Source organism: Gavialis gangeticus, unplaced genomic scaffold (assembly GCF_001723915.1).
Source record: "Gavialis gangeticus isolate Ggan-Ray unplaced genomic scaffold, GavGan_comp1, whole genome shotgun sequence".
Classification (NCBI taxonomy): domain Eukaryota; kingdom Metazoa; phylum Chordata; order Crocodylia; family Gavialidae; genus Gavialis; species Gavialis gangeticus.
This window is the reverse complement of record NW_017729030.1, coordinates 60810834-60834992: the sequence shown is the minus strand read 5'-3', so window position 1 is coordinate 60834992 and position 24159 is coordinate 60810834. Positions and strand designations below refer to the sequence as shown.

At 41.1% G+C, this 24159-nt stretch overlaps 1 protein-coding gene across 12 annotated transcripts in view; it reads left to right on the top strand.

Moving 5' to 3' along the window:
• The window catches only part of ADGRL3 (adhesion G protein-coupled receptor L3), a 1275722-nt gene that overhangs the window by 701929 nt on the left and 549634 nt on the right, over positions 1-24159 (top strand). For all 12 annotated transcript variants that reach the window (XM_019522289.1, XM_019522280.1, XM_019522284.1 and 9 more), the window contains one exon: positions 7562-7671. In XM_019522289.1, coding sequence (XP_019377834.1) covers positions 7562-7671 — 110 coding nt within the window. The remainder of the gene's footprint in view (positions 1-7561; positions 7672-24159) is intronic.

Here is a 24159-nt window from a genome sequence, read left to right as displayed (position 1 = left end):
TTTTTTTTTTTTTTTTTTTTTTTATGAGGTGTAGGCCATTATTTCTTTTCTTTCACTGCCTAAGCAGATATCCCAGATTCCTCTCAAATCCCAGTGCTCCACTCCTCTGGGCACCCAGCAGCCCAAAGGGCATGTTCATTAGAGGGACTGTGCCTGGCGAGGCATTTTACAGCTGCCCTGGAGCTAGAGAACAAATGTGAAAACTTTGAGAGGCAGAGAAAAGTAGGAAAGAACTAGTGTGAGGCAGGATGTCCTTCTGTGTAGAGCAGTGGTTCTTCGCCTTTTTGGACCCTTCCATAACTTTTGTGGATTTAATGACCCAATTAAAAACATAATTTATATATTGCAGTACTTAATTCCTTGCAGAGGGGTTAAGCAATGGGGATGGGGGATCCTCCCTGAAGGGATATGTCTGAGCCTGCACATATCTGCTTAACTTACCTGCTTATCTCCTTACCCCTTGGTTATCTCCACCTACCTCATTGCACCCTTCAAAGGATCTGGTGGCATCTTAGAGTGCTGTAGCACCCTGGCTGAGAATCATTGCTTCTCTAAGACATGACTTGAATACCTTGCTGTGTTGCAGGCTGCCTGTATCACTTTCCTACTTTGTCTCTCTGTGCCTTAGATTGCCATACCTGCACAATTCTGCTTCACTAGGGTGTTGTGATACATATACTAAAGAGGGCAAGGTTTTCATGGACTGTAGTGAAAGGGCCATGTAAGTACTGGGGTGGATGGGGAAATGAATTAGAGCTGAGCTGCAAACACCATAGGAAAAAAGGATATCAGGAGGAAGTTGATGGAAAACTAGTGATCAGTAGCTACTTGGGGCAGAACAAGCCCAGGGTGTGGTAAAATGGAGCTTCCACTTAAACTGCTCAGGATCCACCAGGATGTAGAACATCAATTTGTGTAAATGTTAAGAGCTCTAATGGCATTTCAGCATGGCCTCTTCCCATTGTGTAAGCAAGCACATCTGCACTTTAATGGACGTATTGCCAATTCTAGCTCCAAGTAGCAGGTCCAACAGCTAGCAAAATTTTTCCCTGAAGGAATGATAAAAGCCTTCTTGGTGTGTTGACCAGGAAATGTCAAGAACCAACACTGAACTTCATGATTCCTGGGAGTTCAGAGCTGGTATTATTCACTCGGGTTGAGACACCACAACAATCTGTATGATTCTGGTTCTCTCCATATGGAGATGAAGCTCTTGATCAGAGCTAATCCTTATTACAGAAACACTCCTGCACTGTGTATTGCCTGCTGGCAGGAGATGCGCAGAATGATGGTTCTGCAGTGTGCGTGTGTGTAATACCTGGCATGTATACGGAGTTGGCCACACTTTAACATATGAATGTTTGCGGGTGTAATGAGAGATGGTGCATTTCTTCCCAGAGCATTCAACATGGGAGGATGACTGTACCCTCTCCTGAACTTGTTGGAGGAAGTGTGGAGCTTCCTGCCCTCTGGTTCCCTAGATGGTCAGAGAACATTGGTTTGGCTCTGTAGACAAGGGATCCTCAGCTGGGATGCCATAGTACTTTAGATGCTGCAAGAGTCATTCACGGCACATAGATGCTGCCACAGTTGGAAGTGGGTGGAACTGTCCCGTGTACCTCATGTGGAGACGGATCAGTAAGGGCTGTACCAGGAGCATGCACTTCTGCCTACATTAGAATTGTCTGATAAACCTAAAGCAGGAGTGTCCAAGATCCAGGCTGCAGAGCCCCATCAACTGGCCCCTGGTGCTACCCCTGGGTCTTGGGTTGACTTAAGGGCAACACAGGGTGTATGCTGGACTGGTCCTTGGCTCTGGGCCTTGGACGTGCACTGCACATAGCTCCCACTCCAGGACTGTGCTGTTTGTAGCACCCACGCACAGTCAATCCAGGACCTGCCCCCACCTGCTAGATCAAGTGCCCACTCTGGCTACTCCTGGATGCAAGCTGTGTGCAATCCAGGTCCCAGATCAGGCACTGTGTGTGGCATAGTCCTGGATCAGCCAGAGCGGGCACTGGATTCAGTGTGTGTGGGGGCAGTAAGGTTAGGGTGAGGAGGGAGAGTTGTCCCTCCATGCCAGATACAGTGCCTGCTTCAGCCAGTCTAGGACCTGTACTGCACATGGCACTAGCCCCAGACCGTCTGGAGCAGATGTTATATGCAGTCACACACCGTCCCAGTCTGACCCTTCATCCTCCTCGCAGAAACAGAGGTAGGTGGAACTATCCCACATGCCTCTGGTTCTGGGAGGAGCATGCAGGATTGGACTGGGAAGGGTTGCAGCAAGAAAAGGTGCTCCTGACTGCTTTAGGTTTATCAACTAACTGTAATGCAGGCAAGAAGGCACACTACTTCTGCAGTGCTTCCCAGTTTTGCTCCCTCAAGGCAATAGCAGGTAGTTCTACCTGGCTGTGGCAGCAGTGGCACAAGAGTGATTCTCAACCAGTGTGCCACTAAATTAAAAAAAAAAAAGTTGTGGAGGGAAGGTTTAGGACTGCTGTTGTAGATGGTAGCTACCTGTGATTGCAGCCTCTTGCTTCTAGGGGACACTATGTCCCACTCTTTTTGGAAGTTACAGCTTGTTTATGAGCTGCTTCTTCCAGGCCCTTCCCTTGCTGGATTTGTAGAAAATAGGAGGGGCCAGGCCATGAAGGGAGGCACAGGAGCATATCGTCCTAAACCCCTTCAGGAGTAGACATGGGGAGGCTGGCACAACAGTGGCGGAAAGACTGGAGTCCTTGAGGTCATCTTCCAGATTCATCTCTGGTTCCCAAGTGTAAGTTCTCTGCTATTGTTTGTTCATCTTTTCAAGCCTGGCTTCTGTCCAAAACCAGCCAGTATGAGCAAGTGCATAGCAGAGCTCAAAATGATAAACCCTCCTGCTATAAAGCCAAGTGTGTCATTTACTATACTTCGTTAAAGGGGAGTGTGTCTTTCTGACCCTGCCTGGTAGGTTAGGATCTGAGACCTGAGGAGTGAAGTACTTAAGTAACCTGATCCCTTTATAGCTAGTTTCACTAGATTTTGATTTTTACAACCTCAATTGCATTAGCTAAAGGATTTGCCTACCAGATAAATAGTCTGCTTAAAGGAGCTCCACCATTTTTTATGCCTTATGTTGAAGAAGTCCAGTCCATTCTCTGTCAGCTGCATTTGATTGGCATTTCCCTTGCTTTGAGATAGGCAGAGAGTGTATTATAGCCTGCCTTGGTTTGAGTCAGACTGTTTGCATCAAATTTAGGGAAAAATCAGTCTCGTTTACTGTACTTTAACCACAAGCACAAACATCCTTTATGCCATTTGTTTGTTTTGTTTTTTTTAATAAGGGTGTACATCTGTTAGGTACTGGACTCCAAAGAGTTCTTTGATGTTCAGTAAGTCACCAAGCAGCTCTCTGATAGTGAAAACTTTTTGTTTTGGCTTGGGCTGGATATGAATATAGACGTGCACATATTTATTACCAATCCCCTGAGTTATCCATCTCCTGGTCTTCATTTGCCTTAATGCATCTCAGCAAATGACGGGAGTCTTGCTTTGCAATTAATGCCAAGCAATCAAAGGGTTTGGCACATAATCCTGTGATAACCAAGGAGAGCTCAATCACTCAGCAATGGCTGTTTGTGAGCTGGGTTGCCTGAGCTGGAATAAGCAATGATTACATGTTTTTTCCCTTCTTCTAAAGCCTACCCACACATCTCTTTTTCTGTGTCACTTCCTATGTGTCAGCCTTTTGTCAGTAGGGCCTTTAATCTGCATGGAATGAAACATGACAGAACTGAAGGGTGGTGAGACAGTAGTGAAAGAGGGAAAAGTAGGAGCACAACTCTGGCTTACCAGTGACAATGAGCATTTATTTTGTTTTTCCCCTTAAAATTCTTATAGTCTGCCAGTAACAGCTGGCTCAACAGATATTGGTTTTTTTGTTCCCCCCTTCCCCCTTTAATTGACTTTCTCTGCAAGTTTCTTAGGATGAACAGCTGAACATTTTATGTTGCTACAGTAAAAGGAAAGCTAAAATGTCAAGTGCAGGACAAGTTTTTGCTACAAATAGGATCTGTTCTGAAATCCGTATGTAGAAGAGGCAGTGCCGTTTGTGCTATCAGTGTTGCAACCTTGGGTGATTTATTCATAGTATTTGGAGGGTTTTTTTACCCCCTTAAATCCTCAGCTTCTGGGAACTAGTAATTCATGGGAATTTCAATGTGCTTTCTTTTCTAAGTCTGTAGATTTCCTGGTTGCAGAGAGATGCTTTGGAATGTGACATCTAGAAATGTGAAAAACAGAAGGCACAGAAATCCTGCGCCCCCCTTCCCCCCCAAAAATGTATTATTTTTTAATGCTTTGATTTTTAAGTGAGTCTCATGACTGATTGGGGTCTGACTCCTAATTTGCAACCGCTTTGGGTTTGCAATACTATACCGATTTATAGAAGTTTACCCTACCTGGGCCTGTGGGAAGAACCTTTATTCCTTCTGTTTGTGCATGTACAAAATATAATATATGTAATGGAACATATCACTGCCAAGATGCTTAGGCTGTCTCCCTAAGCAACCTTCTGTTCCTCCAAAGACATGCAATGAGAAAAGATTCCAGGGCCAGCAGTGCTGGACCTTAGCAACCTCATGCTGTGCAGGTTTCGGGGTTGGTGTGGCATCCCTCTTCCTATGCCTCTTCCTTTGGAGATGCCTTTCCATACCTGGCTCCATCTGTGGCAGGGATAGGAGTTACCTCTAGTGGTCTGGTCTTCCCAAATACAGGAAGCTCCAGGACTGCAGAGTGCATGTGGCTCTGGCTTCCCAAATTTCCTAGGGGATTTGTGTGGTTCCTGGATGGGCAGGCTGAGATATAGGGCAGACCCTGCCCTCTTCCCCTGCAGGTCCTGTGGACGTATATAGGAGAAACCATACATGAGTAGCCTTCCTTCAGATTGGGGGTATTACTGTGGAGATGGAAATGTCCTGCCTTTTCCCACCAGCTGCATCTTCAGTAGTGTCCCCCTTTCAGGTCAAGTAGAGTTGTACATAAATGCCTGAGCAAAGATTGTGATCCTAACTGTGATAACTCTGAGATTCCTGTATTAAATACTGTAACCCACAATGACTCTCATCCTTTAAAAATAGCAGCTTAAGAAGCCTGCACATGGTTTACTTTGAGCAGTTTGGAAACTTACAGTTGAGTCATCTATGCTACATCACCCGAGTGTAATTTATTTCGCTTTCATATATCAATATAAATTACATTGGAATCCAAAGCAAGCAATCTAGGGTAACTGCTTGCAGTAGGTGCTGTTACAGTTCTCTGCCATCTAGTAGTGGGTGAGAAGGTAATAATCTGTTTGCCTACAGGAACTTACCACCCTATGACAGCTGTGGACACATGATGCCTATACTCACTGAAGTTATACTTGTCATTTTACCCCTGCATTTAATCAGGATAATTCTGCACAGGATTCTAGTTAAGTTACACCAATGTAGGACTACTTGCTCCATGTCTGTTCCTTGTTTACACTGGTAAAAAGGCTGATTCCACCAGGGCAAATATGCCCTATGTCTAAGCCCCAAGAGACTGATCAAAAAATCCAATGGGCGGCAAGTACTCCAGTGTTCTCAACTCCCTCTGTCATTCAGAAGCCACCAGTGATAACTACAAGTTAGCTGACAAAGTACATTCAGGTATTTTCACTCTGTTTGGTGTTTTCTCTGAGCTCAAAATGTTGTGGTAGGGTCAGGCTTGCATTCAGAGCCTACTCTTCAAATGTATGTATAGAGAGTTGATGGACCAGTGAAGCCAACCCTTGGGATTTCATTGTAAACCTTAAAACATGGGGTGGGTTTTCTGTTTTAAAGCACTGGCTCCCAGGTTCACTTGCTTATATGAGAACCTGAAATTTAACATAGAAAACAAAGAAACAAACTCATGATTTTTAAGCTGATCGATCCCAAGCTGATTTCTTAGGCCTTACTTCTACCTGTCTACCATACCATTAAGACGCATTACTTTTGTTCTTTGTAACATGGCTAGAACTGATCCCAAAACCACAGAGGGGACTGCTGCATCTTGAGGCACATTGAGCTCAGTAAAAAACTTTTTGGTGAAAGTGAAATTTTGGATCAGGTTCAAAGCCTCTGTTTGGAAGCTAGCTCACTTGCACTTGCCAAGCTATCTGTGATACCTTTGCCAAATCACCTGTCTCACAGTAGCAAAGCTGAGGACAACACAATTAGCCCTCTAGCTAATACATTTATTCCTTCATTTATATGATAAAACTAGTCACTTGCTTTTGATAGCCATCGTCTGGCTTAAATCTCAACAGGGAAAAATGAGCACAGTCCAGCTCACTGGATTATCTGCTATCCTGCAAAATTGCCTGATCAGTGGGATATCAGGTTTTATTAATCTTTCTGTAACATTAAAGAAATTATCGAGCTTACGGCATTCACTAATGAATCAATTTTAATTTATGGGCTAAAATGAAATCCTCATTAAAGATGACAAACTGTAGCCTCAGGTAAACACGAAGCATTTCCACTCCAGAGCTAAATGAGAGTTCTTCTCTGGCTGCTGCCGCTTCTGTCAGAAGAACAGTAGGGTCAGAGGTCCCATGTCACATCAGAGGAAGCTGCATCTTCAGGAAAGGATCTGCAATGATCTAGCCCTGAGGAGTTCTTTTTCTGATGTGGAAAAGGATGAAATCAAGGACTAATGACATTGTCCTCTTTTTTTTTCTCTTATTTTTTTTTTTTTTAACAAACACCAAGGAATTTTCTATTTGGCAGTAGTGCTTACTAAATAAATCTGTATTTGAAATCCATCAAAAAAATCAGTGAGCTGATTTACAAAGGTATCTAGGGCAAATGTATGTTATGAAGCCTGGATGCACATGGAAATCATTCAGGGCCAAGAATCAGGCATATGCATTAAATGGAGGACACATCTCAGGACTCAGTCCTGCAGCTGTTTATGCATGCAAATGACTTCACCTCCATAATTAGCCCTGCTGATTTCAAAGAAGCTACTTGTATGCCTAGGGTTGCTTATGGCTCCCTGTCATTGCAGACTAACCTCTTCCATGAGAGAAAGCTCATCACTTGCGTTTTGGAAATTCATCGCATCTCAAAAGTCGCATCTGTTTTCGGAACAGAGACAGTCCTGTAATAATAACTTGGCCTAATCCCTTCCCAGCAAACATAAGTGCACTGTATATTTGGGTATAAAAAAGTGGTTTTGTTCTTTAGACAGCTTCTTTGATGATAATTGTTATGATTGCTAGTTATCTCTTTGAATTTGTTTGATATAGCTCTATTTAAAAGCATAGTGTTGATATAAAAATATGTATTTACATTTATTTGTGGTGGTGGTATAATTAAATCAGACTTTTTTTTAATGCGTATTTCCTGTGTGGTTGCTTTAATCTTTTAGTTTTGCAGAACTACAGGGAAATGTTAACAAAATTCAATACTATGTTTCCTTTCTAAGGGTGGAGAGGAGAAACCACTTTCGAGAAAGTTGGCCATGCAGTGCTCTCTGTATTTTGACTGTCTACATCTTTGCCTTTCAGATGCAGCAATCGCACCCAGTGTGCTGTGGTAGCAGGCCCTGATGTGTTCCCAGACCCCTGCCCAGGAACATACAAGTACCTGGAAGTCCAGTACGAATGCGTCCCTTATAGTAAGTATATTGATATATTTTCACTTCTTTAGGATAGAGATCTCATTTTGCTTGAAGATTAGGTCAGCCTTGAATCAACTGAGTTGCCTCCTTGGGGAAAATAAACCACGAGTGACAAATTTGGGTAAAAGTGGGTGCACAGTACAAGACTTGATTGGTCAGATTTGAAAAATGTCATTCTATACGAGTCATGCTCACGTTTAAAAAACACCACAAGGAGAATGAGACAGCATGGCTAAGTGGATAGAGCACTGGCTCAGTACTCGTGTAATCTGAGTTCTACTTCTGGTTCATCCCTTGGGTGTAGGTAGACAAGTCTATAATCTCCTCATGCCTTGTTTTCCAGTGCATGGGGATGATGGTTGTGACCTTCTCTTGTAAGGCACTTCGAATCTACAGATGAGAAGCGCTATATCAGGATGAGGCTGTGTTATTAATTAGCATTTAATTGCTCATTATGGGGTTTTCTGCTTGTAATTTTATAACAAAGTCTTTCAGAGTGATCTATGCTGTTTTAATTAGTGACATCTGTACTGCATCTCCTTACTTTTAAAAGTAAATAGGAAGGTAATTTATTGAGAAATATAATGTAGATGGTAGGGATGACTAAACTGTAAATTTCCAAGCTAATGAAAGCAAATCACTTACAAGTCTCTTAAGTCCCTCTCCCTCTCTTCTTTTTCTTTTTTTTTAAGGGTGGAAAGTCATTAGGGGTTATAGTATTATGTATTTAATAGAGGAATATCAGCGTTACTAAAAAGAAAAGCACACTTTAGAATTTGCTTTTCACCTTGGCAGGGTGTATAGCGCACAGTTACAGTCCTGCTGTCCAAAATTGTATATTTTAGACAGGAATAATAAAAAGAATATGTTTCTGTTATAAGTAAGAAATAGTCAAGCCAGGTAGAACTGAGCCACTGTTAGGGTTTTTTATGCTAAACAAGAGTCACGTAGGAAATTTCCATTCTTCTCCACCATAACACCAAAGTCATCTGCCTACCAAAAGCAGAGTTGGGTTGATAAATAGATCCTGGACCTGTGCTTTGAGCCCAGGCCACGTAAAAATGGATGTGACTTGGAAGTGGCTGACATGATCCCCAGAAGAAAAGTTTCAAGGCACCTCACTTAAGTTTACAGTCCTCAAACAGGACGCATCTCTCATCAGCAAGGTGGCCGCTTGCTTGCTATGGTGACATGAAGAGTTGTAATGTGTTATGGTTGTCAAGTGATGGTTGGAGAGACAAGGGATGCAATTAAAGAATTCCTAGTCCCCAACCCTGAATAAAAGTGACTTTCTATCAAGGGGCCCTATGTCTGCCTCTGCCTCCTGGGGAACGTAGAAGTCAATATTGCAGCCATCCTTATGTTTGATTATTAAAAACAAATTCAAGAAAAAATAACCCAAGAAGCTGCTAGATGCAAAAACTGATGACTTCTGTCATGGGGGACCTGCTGAGGTCAATGGAAAGAGGGACTTCAGTAGGAGCTGGATTAAATATATAGAACCTTATCCAAAATTACTAGGCTGCCTATTTGCAGTGCAGTATTTCATTTAATAAAAAAAAAAAAGTGGGTGTGCATGTGCGTGCGTGCGTGCATGCATGTGTGCATGTGCATGTGTGTTCTAGGGGCTGGTTTTCTACTTACCATACCGGGTCATATTTCTTCAGATTGCGAATTGCATGAGGCATATTTTCCTCCTGAGATCATTCTGGGAAAGAACTAGTCATTGCCTAGCACCTCTCAATAGCCTTTGTTGCATATATAACAGAGAAGAATAGTGGTACATTGTTAGAAAGGTATTATGTGAATATTATGCCCTGAGGTGTTAATCGGTCTTATATGCAAGATGTAAAATAACTCTTGTGGTGGGTTGTTCAGTTCCAAATGTACAGTAGGGATTGAATGTTTTTAATGATCCAAATGTGAAAAATGTTGCCTTTAAAACCAGGTTAGGGTGTTGTATGGCTGTTTGTTCTATTTATTTATTAATACCTGCTGCAGTAATTTTTATTTTCTCACTGCGGGGAGGAGGGAAGATTTTTTGTGAACTCTTTGACAAAATATCTTGGATATCATTCTGCAAAATCACAACGCTTTTGATCAGCGTTTTGGGCCAGACTCTCAGCCATGTCAATCAGTGTAGCTTCATTCATTGAGGGCAGAGGAACTACATCACTTTGCACGCACACATGCATGTGGGTCTGGGCCCATGCAGGCATAGGGCAGGAAGACCAGAACTCTTCTATTCTGCCTCTGCTCCTGCCTGGCTGCATTCCTGTTGTCCACTTCTGCAGTACTTTATAGACATGATTTCCCTTTGCCTTCTCCTGCTGCTTGAAGTAGATAAAACCCATTCAGTAAATGGTAAAAGCTGAGGCCCTGAGAGGGGATGTGGCTTATGCAACAAGCTTATGTCAGAACCATGCTTGTAATCTGGGGTGAGTTTCATCACAGATGTCAACAGACATGGGCTTTCATCTCAGGTTTCTTGACTCCTAGTTTTCTGCTTAATCCCCTTAGCGTGCTGCCCCGAAGGAATTTGGTGTATTTTTTTCCTCGATGATTCCTCATCTCTGGAACAGGGATGGCAGCACTTTATTTACCTGATTATCCTGAGCATCCGCCACAGATTCTTCTTAATTTGAACCCATCGCACCAGGCTCATTGCTGGCTTAGAGAGGTGTCAGAGAAATACATATCTTCTCTCAGCAGACAAGCAGGCCAGCTGTTAGACCAGTGACACTGTTCATGTGCACGCTGCCACTATACCAGCTTGAAAGGGAGAATTTGGGGAAGGCGATCCAAGGTCAATATTGTAGCGGCCTCCAGCAAGAGGGACCGCTGTGCATGTGCAGTTTTCAGAAATCACCCGTTAAGGCAAGTGATGAGCAAATGGCCAAGCAGCTCCTCTGCCTTCCTCAGATCCATGATTTCAGAGAGTGTTAGTGCTAGCCTGATGTGTGCAGGGCAGTAAAATAAAAAAGAGGGCTTTGCCTCAGATTCTTCCATCAGGTCACATCTGGTTTGGCTCTGCTAATTTGGGTTTACATGGTTTTAACCCTTTACAAGTTCAAACAGACTTGCACAGCATAGCTGTGTAGATCCCAGCTCCTTGCCCGGTTATTTGTCTAGGTAAAAAGACTGGAGTTGGTAAGCAATTCACTGGCAGGGCTATGTTCAAGATCTTCTTTTATTCAGATTTTCATTACTGCTGGACATCTAGGGCAATGGGGACATCTCTGAATGTAAGCTTTGCCATATGATGTTCTGCTAAAGGAGTGAAGCAGTTATGTAATTAAGGCATTAATGTTTCATCAGCCCATTCCATTAGAATGTAATCTCAGCCTGCTATATCTAATTTGTTGGTTTACTCCATAAGGTTTCAAATCACTGGCTGCTGTTAACACAAATATTTGCTGAATAGCAGAAGAAAACTGAGCCTATATTCTAACAGGACAGCCTTTGGGAGTTACCTTGAGCATGATGCTGTAGCTGACCTTGGTCATGGATGCTTAATACAATGCTATTGCCCCTTGTGCAATGGAATATTTTCAACTTTGTTCTTCTCTTTTCCTCATTTTAAAACGACTGGTGCATCATCCTTCCCGACTACTGTCTTCCTTCAGTCCTTTTGCTTTTGGGGGATTCTGCACTTAGCAAGGGTGTAACAAAGGGGGCTCCAGTGCAGTCTTCAAACTGGAAGGGCAGAATATGTGCCACAGAGGAGGCAGAGAACATCGGCCTTGGCATTTGCTGCTCCTCCAGGCTTCTCATGTGTTCTGCAGGATGGGAAGCTCAGCTCTCCCCACCAAATAGTTACAAAGAAAGCGGTTTGGATGCAGCTCTCCCAAGAGAAGAGGGCTTCTGTCTTTTGGGGAGTTAGTGAAGTGAAATTGCTGATATCATGTCTCTACAAGGGGGCTATACCAGCAGAACATCTGTGACAGCAACGATCCAATCCAGTATGTTGATTTTATGTTCATGTCTGTCTTTTAAATGGCATTACCCTGCTGAAGAACCGCCAGGCCTTCCTCCAAATTGTCGTCTTTTTAAATTTTTTTTATTTCAAGGCAAGGATACAGATGCTAGCAGCTATTTTTAAAGAACGGTGGCACGTGTACGGTGTCACTGACCTACTCAAAGCTAGTATGATAGCTACGGGCTTGTGATGCACTTGCTGCAAGCACCTCCAAGAAGTCATGATTGTGATGTAGGGTGCTCTGAGTCAATCTAATGAGCCAAACTTTGCTAAGGGCCTTGTTACCTGTTACACTGTGAGCTGCTTAAATGTTGATTGGTGTTGGTGCTAGCTCAAGTTTGCAGCAGTCACGTGTTCAGGCCTGCAGAACCCTGAAGGATTGAAAGGTAAAAATCTTCCCTTTCCCCCTCAGCCACTGCTGAGCTGCTGCTGTTCTCCAGGCTGAGCATGGCCCGCAGAGTAGCAGTGACCAAGCATGCAGATTAACCCTTCCCTGCCTGCTCTCCCAGTGAGCGCAGCAGCAAGTAAGCAGGGGTGTGGGGAGCTGGCAGAGGACAGTGAGCAGGGATTTGGGGTGCTGGGGGTGGTGGGGGGTGGAGGAGTCGACCTGGTCCAAGCCAGTGGGGAGTGGGGGGAGGGTGTTCACACTAATGTGTAGCCTAGAGTGTCCCCAGACTAGTGGAACATGGATCAGAGATAAATATGCCCTGGAGGGCATAACTTTAAGGTGTCTAAAGAGTACTTAAAACTAGGTTCACATGTTAATGTGTGGACACTCCAGGGGTTAGGAGCTCCAGGAGCTGCCCAATATTAATGTATAACAAGGAAGTAAGCTACTTTTGACCCAACATGCATTTTTGTTTCCTGTCTGCTTTTCTGTATAAGGATTTAAATGGCAAAGGAAATAACGTGATTGAGTAGGTTGTTAAGTTTGGGCTTGATACTACCACCCTTGCCAACAGAGTAGCCTGCATGCCTAAAGGGCCTGCAGAACTCAGTGTTGTTGTAAAGGTGATGTGCTCCTCTCAGAGATGGAGTTGTCCATGGCAGCAGCACAGCTCCCACAGGCGCAAGACATACCTGGGTGGAAAGACAAGCTAGGAGCAGGGGATGCCCGTGGACCTGCAGGGTCAGAAGTCATTTCTCCTTTAAGAATCAGATTCTCCAAGGCTGAAAGACCAACCTTCCTTTCATCTCAAGGCTAGAAATCCCCAATGGGGTTTCAACAGAGGAGAGTTATGCTGTGATAATTGCCTGTTATAAAATAAGCAGGAGGAATGGTTCTAGTTTCTGAGGTGGAATAAACTGCCCTTGCTTTTCTCTCTTTTGGCTAAACAGTGCTGGCAAATATTACCAGGGGACCTTATCCTTCTGATACATAGACAAATTTTAATTTTTAAATGCAGACCTTGGGGGAAGGAAGAGGGAAGGGAGAAGGAAAGCAACACTTAAGTACTGTTTATCTTTTCTTTAAAGACTGTTTTTATAAAAAAAAAAAAAAGATGCTCAATTCACATTTCCCAGTTGCCGTATTGATGAAAGAAAAGGTCATTTCTTTGCTAGAAATACTCTTTTTATTGCTGACAGAAGAGTGGATGGGCGTACATATCAATAAAAGTGAAGGATGTTAAGTGTGATGTGGGAACAGAATTCAATAAAGTTTTATTGTATCACAGGTGGACAGAAGTGCATTTAAAAACATTAAATGAAGGCTCACAATATCTGCTCCACTGGACCTTAGGGCCAGTGAATAGGCAGATAATTGAATAATGACAGTTTTAAGAGAATCCAAGTGCTAGAAAGCAAGCTGATACTTTCATTTCTTTAAGATTGCTGATGGGGGGAGAAGATGAGAGAAAATTGCAACCTGAAAACAATTTAATGAGGCCACTTTTTCCAAGAATGCTGTTCTTAATTATTTTGAGTTACCTTAAGATCATTCTAAGCCCTGCATTTTCCTCTCTCTCTCTCCTTACTGTGATTTGGGTTTCCTTGCCACAGTACTTTACCACCATGGTTGAGAAGCCGTGCTTACCAGCTCTCAAAGCAATGACAATCATTTATTAAACAAATGGGCTTGTGGTTTCTCCAGATACTTTTTCTCTGGGTTATTCCATTCTCAGGGGGTGGTCCTGGTCCACTGGGCCCTGACCAGAGCAAAGGACAAATGTTCCCAAGAGGTTAAACGCAGCTGTTGGCACTTTGGTTTGGTAATGAATGAATCCCTGGCTGCAGCAAGGCTTCCTTTGTTTTACTTAGTTAAATAAATGATTTGTGTGCGTGGGCTGTGGACAATAAAAAAAAACTAACCACCCATTACAATTATTTCTGAGCAAAAGAATCTTTACTTTGTATCCTGCTGACAAATTGCCTTTCTTCCAAGGCATACAATTTCATGGGCAATGCAGCCAAAAAAACAGTTTTCTATTCAATGGAATTCCCAGCTTCCCTTGTTAGTCCTTTGTCTTCTACAGAGTTGGAAACAAAAGACATGTTACTTACCCGATCAGTCTCCTTTCACCATGTTATTTGTGAGGAGAGTGCACACATATAACAGCCAACAGAAATGCATCCTTAATTGAAATAATCTAATATTATAGGGCTTCGTCAAACCTGCAGTCTATTAGCCTGCAGGTTTAGATAACTGCAAAGGTACATGTTTGGTTTTCAAGAACGAAGGAAAAACCAATGCTAAGGGTGAATATTTGAGATGAATCAGAGAACTCAGTGGGCTGAAATTTAAAATGAAATGGTGCAAGATAGTCGGTGAACTTGCCTAAAATATAAGGAAGGGCTGGAATTGAATGTGCAGGCTTAAGTTAAAGGCATTCAGTGGTTTCATCAGGTATTAGTGTAATTTAATCTGATATCTTTCAAAAGCCTGCTGAAAACAGTGGAGTTTTTAAACTGTCTCGGAAAAAAAAAAAGAAAAGCGGTTGCAAGGGATAATGGATAAATTTAAGGCACTCTAATTATAAGTATCACTAGCAGCTCTACCTGTAATTTTCAGCATGCTCCTGTCAAGGTTTCCATGTACTCCCATGAGCTCAAACTTGTCTCTAGCACCTCATATCTAGGCTAAGTCTTTCTGCATAATGCCCCTAAGATCTAGTGTCTCCTATATACCACATAGTTAAACATTCTCATCCTCTTGCATCTCCATTACAGCCTATTTTCAGGTCATGAGAGCTGAAGTCTTTCTCTTCTAAGGCCTATCCTGAATGATGCTGCACATCCCATTTTCCTAGTCCAGATCACCCCTTTCCTTGCATCTCTCTGTGGGCTTCTCTTTCACTATTCAATCAAACAAAGGCTTCTGGTTTTCTGTTTAAAAGCCTGTTCTTACCCTTTTAATTATGTCTCTATCACTCACATCTTAAATCTTCATGCAAGTTTGTTGGTGCTTTATTCTGTGCTGCCGCTCAGCCTTACAAGAAGCTTCCAGTGAACATCAGCAAAGCTACCTCAGTGTGTCCCTTCACATCCTGCCTTTCCCATGAGGCCTGCAAGAAACTTGACCATTGAAAGGCTGCATGTAAGCTTTGGCTCCTGTCTATCTCATTGACCAATATGGCCTTATCCTTTCTGTATGCCTTCATATCTGTCATAGCTTGCAAGTTCCTTTGGGCCATGGCCATCTCTTTGTATTCTGTTTATGTGCAAGGCACCAAGAGAAAGAAGCACTGATCCTCCAAGGTGTTTACACACTGAAGTTCTCTTGAAATAATGTTATTGCAATCTCAAATGAAGTAAGGAGGCTTCACTGAAATCAATTTGACTTAGTCACCAACATTTCTTTAAGAATCTGGCTTTGGTCATTTGTCCAGAGTCATACAGGCAGTTCCTGTGGCAAAGCAGAGCGTTGAATACCCATCCCTCAGCTCTAAGACAAATGCCCTAGTCATTGGACCAGCCATACTTCATGTGTTGCTTTTTAATACCAAATTTACTCAAATATAAGATGACCCTGAACATAAGATGACTCTCCAATAATTACATTCTATATATGGAAAAATATACATTTGTTTTAATTTTCCAGGTATAGAATCTACTTATTGGAGGTTTGCTTTGAATTTGTCCTCCTTCCATTGCTATGGTAGGGAAAATAAATTTTTGGGGTCGGATAGCCCCCTTACCCTCTGCCCCACCAAAACCTTCTTCCTTTTGCAAACCTCCCTCCCCCCTACTGACAGATCCTGGTCTTCCTGAGCACATGGAAGTGGGGAGCAAATTTGAAAACACTGACCTTGAAATAAACATACCTATACTAATTTGCATGTAGTCAAGTTACTACAAGTACCCATATACTTAGTTCATCCAGAATTGATGGAATTTACTTTTTTTTGAAGCTGCTGCAAGTTTTAGCACAAGTATTCCATAAACGCACTTTTAAGCAGCACTTTTGTACCTACTTACATATAATAAAAGCTATGCATGCTATTAATCCAAAGCGAAAAGGAATCATTGGAAATGGGAAAGAAAGGTGCAGCTGTGCTGAGAGGTTGAAGAGGAAGTTGAAATGTATTTAGTGCATTGGCTCATCATGACTAGAAAGAGAGTCAGGATTGAGGGGGACTGCATACAGTGGGCGCTACCATGTATCTTATTCAGAAGATCTGTATCAGCCATCAGTAGATTCCCATCAGTATGTTTGTCCAATATGGGCCAAGTGTTTTATAGCTATGCTCCATGTTGGCTGCATTTGGTCAGCTTCATAGTTGGTTTCCATTAGTGAGCACATGCTGATTTTACCAGCAAATTAATGATAGACAGTGTATTTAATGAGGTTTCCTTGTATGTGACAATAAGATGAGGGTCTTTCGTTCCTATGTTGATGTGTGTGTGGGGGGTGGGACCTTATCTTGTATTTGAGTAAATATGGTTTTCATGTTGGTCAGCTGAAGGGATGGTGTTACTCTCTCAAATGATGTACAAATACTTCAGTCTTGTCATTTTGGGTACAGTTGCTCTTGGGGACTGTCTGTTTAGGAAATGTATAGTTGACTTTGGCTTTGCAAAAGTAGGGGGGGAAACAGCATATTTTACTAGGACTCTCTCACTCTTTCAATGTGCATTTCTTTAAGAAATGAAAATTTATCAAGAATTACTAAACACTGGAGTTGTTCCATATTTCACATTCTTGTTATCATATACTTGCAAAGTGGTTAGGTAAAAACAATTCCTCTTCATGCAGCAGAATCTGAAGATTGCTGTCCTCTGGGTCATATATGCTTATTTTTTTGGTAAAAATGAACCCAAACATTTTTGCTCCTGTGTCAGCATATCAGAGCTCAAATAGCTATGGTGAAGAGAGATCAGCTGCATTGTGTCTTGGCATCTATGAAACTGTCAGCTGGGGTTTGGTTATAGATCCTTAATTACATGGTGATGAAGTGGGACCTTTATTACATGGTGATGATGTGAGGGACAGTTAGAAAATAACTTGATGGTTTTATATTAATAGCACTAAAATAACCGTGAGCTGAGAATGCAAATAGATTGTTATGAAAGAGTAACTGAAAAGGAATAAGGCAGAACCAGCCCTGTAATTGTTTTAGTTATTTATTTAATGGCTACCACATCTTTGAACTGAACTCCCTGATTCCCAGTAGAAATGAAACAAAGATAGTTAGATCTGGAGTTTGATCTGGACTTCCTCAGAGCCAAAGTCCTGGCTCTGCCAGAACTTGGGCGTAGCCTTATGCAAATTTCCAAATTAAAACAAGAAGAAATGGCTTCTTATGGCATTCAGAATCTTACTGTCATATTTTACATATCCTGACACTATTACTGTAAGATTAAGGCTTGTGATAATCATAGATAAGATAGAAAAGGGTTAAGTGAAATAGCAGGAATCTTCCCAAAGTGAAAGGAGCCTTGATTTGGAAAGGTGGGAGGGGAAACAATCTTTCAGATTTCTCACTGCAGATCGAGAAGAAAAGGTTTTTTCCCCTTCTCCACACAATGCTTCAAAATTACTGGGCTAGAACCAAGGCTGCAATATGCTGTGTTCATATAAAATTATGAACTGAATGGCAAACTGAGATTGTGCTTTGCTGATGAGTCATTGAATGACCAAGCATGTTGGGCTTTGTCAGTTAATATGAAATAGCTGAGGGTTGAACCCCAGGTCTCACAGCAAGAAATATATTGCTTTTTATTCTATACAAAAACCAACAGGTTTCCATAAGAAAACATTAATGTTTTTATAGATGAGCCTCATTTCTCATAATATACAATAGAGGAAGCAGAAGCACGTTTCTAACCACAGATAGTCACATGAACAACTTTGTATTGTGGACATTTGATCTTTAAAAGATTCAGGCTACACATTATTTTTTTGGTAATATTTACCTTTCCTCCATCAAGAGCCCTACTAATTCTCCTTGAAGTATACAGAATTACCATCTTTTACAAAGGTAGCTGTGGATATAACAGGATGGTTAGGGTTAATTACATCATTTTGAGATGTTATGGGTATTTGAGGATAAACTAATTCCTGGTATAACTCTATTGGCTCTTGGTACTTAAGTAAGGCTTCATGGTCATAATTTCTAGGATTGTCTTTAAAGCCACGTATACTATTTACTATCCTCCAATACAGCAGCTTATTTTCATGAGCGATTTCACATTTTTTCCAATAGCGCAACCATTTTAATTATTAATTTCCTTTAGACCTATTTTCTCAATACCACTTGGTCCTGAAACCTGTGTCAAAAACCATTGCATCAAAGGGAACTTTCCCATTTACATCAGGCTGCTTATATTTTTGATGCCCACTTCTTGTGGAGTAGCTAACTGGTAATGGACATTGCAAATGTGTTGCACTGAAACAGTATTGAGAACTAGGAAGGGCTAATTGACTTACTGGCATGTTTTCCCCTCACCCAGAATGGTTTATAACGCCATATAAAAGCAATGGAAGATCTTCCTCCTGTCTTATATGCTTCTGTGCTTGTTTAACACAGATTATAGAGAGGCCATGGAAAACTGGGTATTCCAGACAGCTTTACTTTCTTTACCAACAGTTTATAGGAGGAGAGTGCTGGTCCTTTTAGATTGATCAATATTCTTCTTTCATTTATGAATTCCTCTACATTTCTGACAAGGTTCAGCTCTAAATGTTTACCACCAGCCTACTCTCACACAACTGTGTGTCTTACAATAGTCTCTGAACAATTCTGTGATTGTAAAAAAGGAATAGATTTCTTCCAGTCTTCCATAACCTATTGTCTAAATTGCTCCATTATACCAAGCACCCTCAGGAGACACTGCTATGGATTTCATAAATTTAATAATAGAACTTCATTGAGATAATATTTATGTTTCCAGATTTTATTCCATTACCCCTTCATCTCTCTTAATAGCCATTGCTAGTGTTTCTGTCGATGGTTTAAGAAGTATAAGGGGATTAAGAACAACTTTGTCAGGTGCTCCTACAAATCTGTAGAAGAAATGAAATATCTTTATTGCTTTTGATTCTAGCCAATGGGGAAGCACAGAGTATTTTCATCCAGTTGGTAAATTTAGGACTGAAGTCAATTTTTCCCAAGACAAGGGGGAAAAAATCTCAGTGTATGAAGTCAAATCTCCTTAGTGTGCTAAGCACCAATAACAGATCTTTCCAGATCTAAAAATAGAACTCCACTGAGTTTCCACATTTGAAAAGGGGCTCTCAGGAAGAATGCCAAGTGGATCCTAATGTATTCACTTTTGAATCATTTCCTCAAATTTTCTTGCTAACAAAAGCCACCCCCACCCTGCCTGCCTTTATTAACAGTATAGGCCAGTGTATAACCTGAGTGGCCTTATCCACCTCTTACTGAGGCCAAAGAGCCATAGACTGATGGGATAACTCTTGAGTCTTATTCATTTATGTGTGTATTTAAAAAATGAATTCAACTGGAGCATCTGTGACAGGTGAAAGCGTACAAAAGAGAATTGCCCATGGTGCCCTTTCTCAAGAAGACAAACTTCTGTCTACCAAAGGTAGCAAGATCTTCTCGTGTTCTTTTCCAAAGTGCATCTTCTCATGTACTTTTCAGTGTATCCCAAACAAGTTCAGTCAAACAGAAAATGCATTTCTTGCCTTTTTTCAGAGATACCATCAACCCTTCTCACTCCTTCCAAGTTCTCTTGTTCATCTGGGAGAGGACTGGAGGTATACAGCCCCTGGCCCAGCTAGTCATGCCTCATGCCAGAACAAGTGGCTCTCAGGGAATCCCATTTCCCAGCATTTCCTCACATTGAGAGCAGTGCTGCCCTTCTTCCTCCAAGAGCTCCAGTTTCTCTCTCTCATATCGCAGGATACCATCCAGTACTCTCTTTCTCACCTTCAGCATCTGTTCTCCTTGTCACATATAACTGTCTTTATCAATCAATCAATCAATCAATCAATCAATCAATCAATCAATCAAATGCACGTTGGGTTAGCTTCTAAGGGTTCTTTGCCAAATTTAAAGTGAGAATTTTGTTTATTCATTCTTTTTTTCCCCCCATATGAACTGAAGTGAAAATGAAAGACCTGTTCTTACTGATTTCTTGGGTTTATCTTGTGCTATGGTTACTCTATCTCCTTCTCCCAAATCTCTTTTCTTCATGGATAATTTAGATATGCCTAATATAATAAAATAACCCTTAATCTCATTGTATCTTTAATATCCAAGCTTCTTTCTACAGATCCACCCAAAAAGATTTGAACATCGCATTATCTCTTCCAGTGGCAATAACCAAATTCTCTTCCAGGCTTCTTTTTGTACCAGTAATCCTCAAATATCTATCTATCTATCTATCTATCTATCTATCTATCTATCTATCTATCTATCTATCTATCTATCTATCTATTCCATACTATGAGTCAGACAACATACGACATTTCCATACAACAGGGTCAGACCAGCTAGTTGTCATCTGCAAAGTAAAAATATAATATTTAATAGGGAAGTTATAATATATAATCTGTTGTATTATAAATTTACCTTGCAGATGACATCTAGCTGTATATCATTATATGGAACTGCCTTATTAACTCTTCAGACTCTTGTGTGTTTAGGATGCTGAGGCCTAGTATAGAAATCGGTGTATTTTTTCTTTATGAGGAGCAGAAGCAGGAGTTTATATTGCTATGTTTCATCTTTGCATCCTGTGAGTGGTACACAACCCATCTGAACCCTTCTCCAACCTGTTTTTATGTGTAAGTGGACACTGTTACGGCCAATATTTATCATTAGGATGAAGCAGCAGGCATGGAGTAGCAATGTATTTGCTGTGCAGTCTGGAGGAATAAATTCTTGCTCTGTAACCACATGGAGCTTCACAGCATGTCTTTACATATTGACTTTAAAAATAAACATTCAAGCATTCTGTAATGTAAGCCCTCATCAAGACCTCTGCATGCCCGCACATAAGCTTCAGATCTCTTGAGATATTAAAATTTGTAAAAGCATTGGTTTCTGTTGAAAACAATGAAGATGATGTGTGTTAAAGGCCATGTTGCACATTACGCTTATCATGTGTTAAATGCACTTAAACTGCAAGTGACCACATGGTCAAGTAGTAAAATATATGCTAAGTGTGGTTGAATTGTAGCAAAGTAATGACTTGTTGTATGAGGACTGTCTCCACATCACATTAAGTAACAGTGCAGAATCTGTGACTGGATCTCTGGAAATGCCTAATCCATTTGGTGTTTCCTTAATATGCCAACCTCATATTGATGTGCCAGAGTTCAGCACAATATACAGTTTTGACAGCCACTATTGCTTGAAAACATGGCTGGAGGAAAAGGAGATGCACTCCATTGCATAAAAATAATATTTTGTCCAGTAACTGGAAGACTCTAGGTATAGAGCCTCCTGAGCTCCTAAGAGAGTGTCTAGCCCTTGGGGTAAGCTGATCTGGGGCACCTTTCCCATCTCTCCTATTGAAGAAGCTGGACCACTGTTAAGGCAGAGATGCAGGTCATGAGGCCAGGAGAACAAGCAAGAGGGAGGACTAAGACCCTCACTTGGGATGGTTGAGACTGCTGGCATCTGGTCTTTGTTCACAGTGTTTTTCTTGGTTTGTTTGCTTTTTTTGTTTTACTGACTGGTATAACTTGTATAAACAGTCCTGAGACTATAAAATGCAGGGCTTTGTATTCTAGGTAAAGGAGGTAACTAAATACGTTCAGGTCCCTGAATTATTAAATTTGTTTTTGTTTGTTTGTTTTGGTAACGGCTGTAAAGCACTTAAGCTGTACTTTTGCTTTCCTATTTAAAATTACTTGCACATTGTTTCCAATGGAATCAATTAACATGCATTCAGGCTTATTTCATAATTATCATGTTTGATTTAAATTAATGTCTCAAGCCTGAAAGGATATCTAGCTTAGAGAAGATAAGTTTCCACATGAGATCACACTCCTCTTCTGACTAAAGGACTGCTCCAAAGCCCATTGAAGTAGGTTGGAGAGTTTTTTCTTTCCCCCAATTGACTTCAAAGGATTTTGTATCAAGCCTTTTAGCTTTTAGTTATTGGATGAAGTCTGAGCCCTGCTGAAATTGTTGTGCATTTTGCCATTGACTCAAGTGAGTACAGGATTTCTCTCTTGGTGTATAAGTTGAAGCATTTGTGTCTCAGTGGTGAAGAAAGGGAAAGAAAAATCCCTGTTAATAGAGTACATACATTTTTCTTCGTGTGGTCTGGTCTCTCCACCCTTCCCCCAGAGAAATACAATTAACAGGGGATATACTATCAGTGTGTCAAAAGCCATTATAGAAAACACCAGCCAACATTTCAATTTGTTGCTTTACTGACAAGAGAAGGGAATCTTGGTCTCTCAGAGGGTTTCTTCACTTGAGCACCTCTATTGACATTCAGTCAGCCACGCAACACCCTCCCACAAACGTCTAGCAGGGTACACTTGTTTATTAACTGTCTGATGGAAATGGTGCCAAACTATGACACTAGCTTTGCAGGGGAAAGATGCTGATCACAGTTAAACATGCTGTCTTGAAAGGCTCAGCCAAGCAGGCTTCTAGAACAGTATATGCATGCCAGAAAACAGGATATAATGTATAGGAGGAAAAGCTCCAAGGAACTGCTTACAATAGTTCTTCATACACACACTGACACTCATGTTAAAATGGGTTTTCACAGTCAAACTCAGCTCAAATGTCATCGATTATGAATGGCTGCATTGCAACAGATGGTATGTATTACTGTTTTTAAGAATGAATGATAAGTTTCAAATGAGAAACATATGCTGCTCGACAGCTTTAGCTACTACGTATAGGAAGAGAACCAACTTCTCTCGTGTTGGGCAGCCTTCTATTTTAATAACCTTAAAATGGAGGACAGGAAGTCTGCCATGACTTGAAATGCCGGACAGTTGTCAGTTCCAGTGCAAGAAGCAGAAGCTTTTTCTGAGCTCAGTAGAAATCATACTTGCTTGCACTAGGGCTGAAATTAGGTTTTGTAATTACAGCTATTGATCAGGTCCATGGTTTTACTAACAGGCCTTTACAAAGAGGGAATGTCATAGAATCCTTTTAAATGGAGAATACAGGAGCTTAAGCAATGTAATTTGGTGAGGGATGAACAGGTTGGTGGGCATGGAGAGGTGGGGGTTGGACTCCAGATTCCTCCAGTCCAGCATATTTCATGCTTGCATTGATGAGTGCTTTGGCAAGTAGCTTAGTCCCAGAATGTAATCTTCAAAAACAAGGCTAGCCACCTCCGACAGTTTGATATGCAAACATTTAAGCATGTGCTTTAATATATTACTGAGTTAAAAGTCCATGTGCATGTCCTGTTTGGTAGTAAAGTAAGTAGGTTAGTTTTTCCAGGATCTCGGCCTAATGCTGTAAAAGAATACAGTAATTATAAAGTCTTCATGACTTTTACAGAATGTACTGCTAATTTACTACTGTAAAATATTGTGAAGTATTATCTAAGTAAGCCACATACTGTCAAAATAAATGAGACTGTATTTTGCGGTAGTAGCCTTTGAAAAATAAAGCCACATCTTTTTGTTTGTTGGATAACATATAAATAAGTTAAATTAGTTATGTTGCTACAACATGTTATTTTGTCATATGCCGAAACAGAGAAACTCTGACTTCATTTTGCTTTAATTCCTGTTTAATATTCATAACACAACAAAATATTAATTTTGCTTCTTTAAAGTCAATTATATTAGCTATTCCCTTGCTGAATTTACTACTCTTTCAAATGCACTCGCTACTCTCCTTGAAAAAAAGTTCTGGCTCAGTTTCTCCCTAGAATGGAGCCCTTCCTTGGTGCCCAGATAACAGTGTTATCTTATTCTGTAATGCTTCACCATACAAAGTAATCTAAAGCCCAGGAAGGATGCCAAAAGACACTGGGCAAAAAGCCCTTTACAAAAGTTTGAACTTCTTTTCCCTTAACATTGCAGTGTTTAAGCAGCCTTCCCTTAAGACTGAGAAAATAAATAATTCAAAACAAAGCTCTGAAGTTAAGCAGGCTATTTTGAAAAAAAAGAA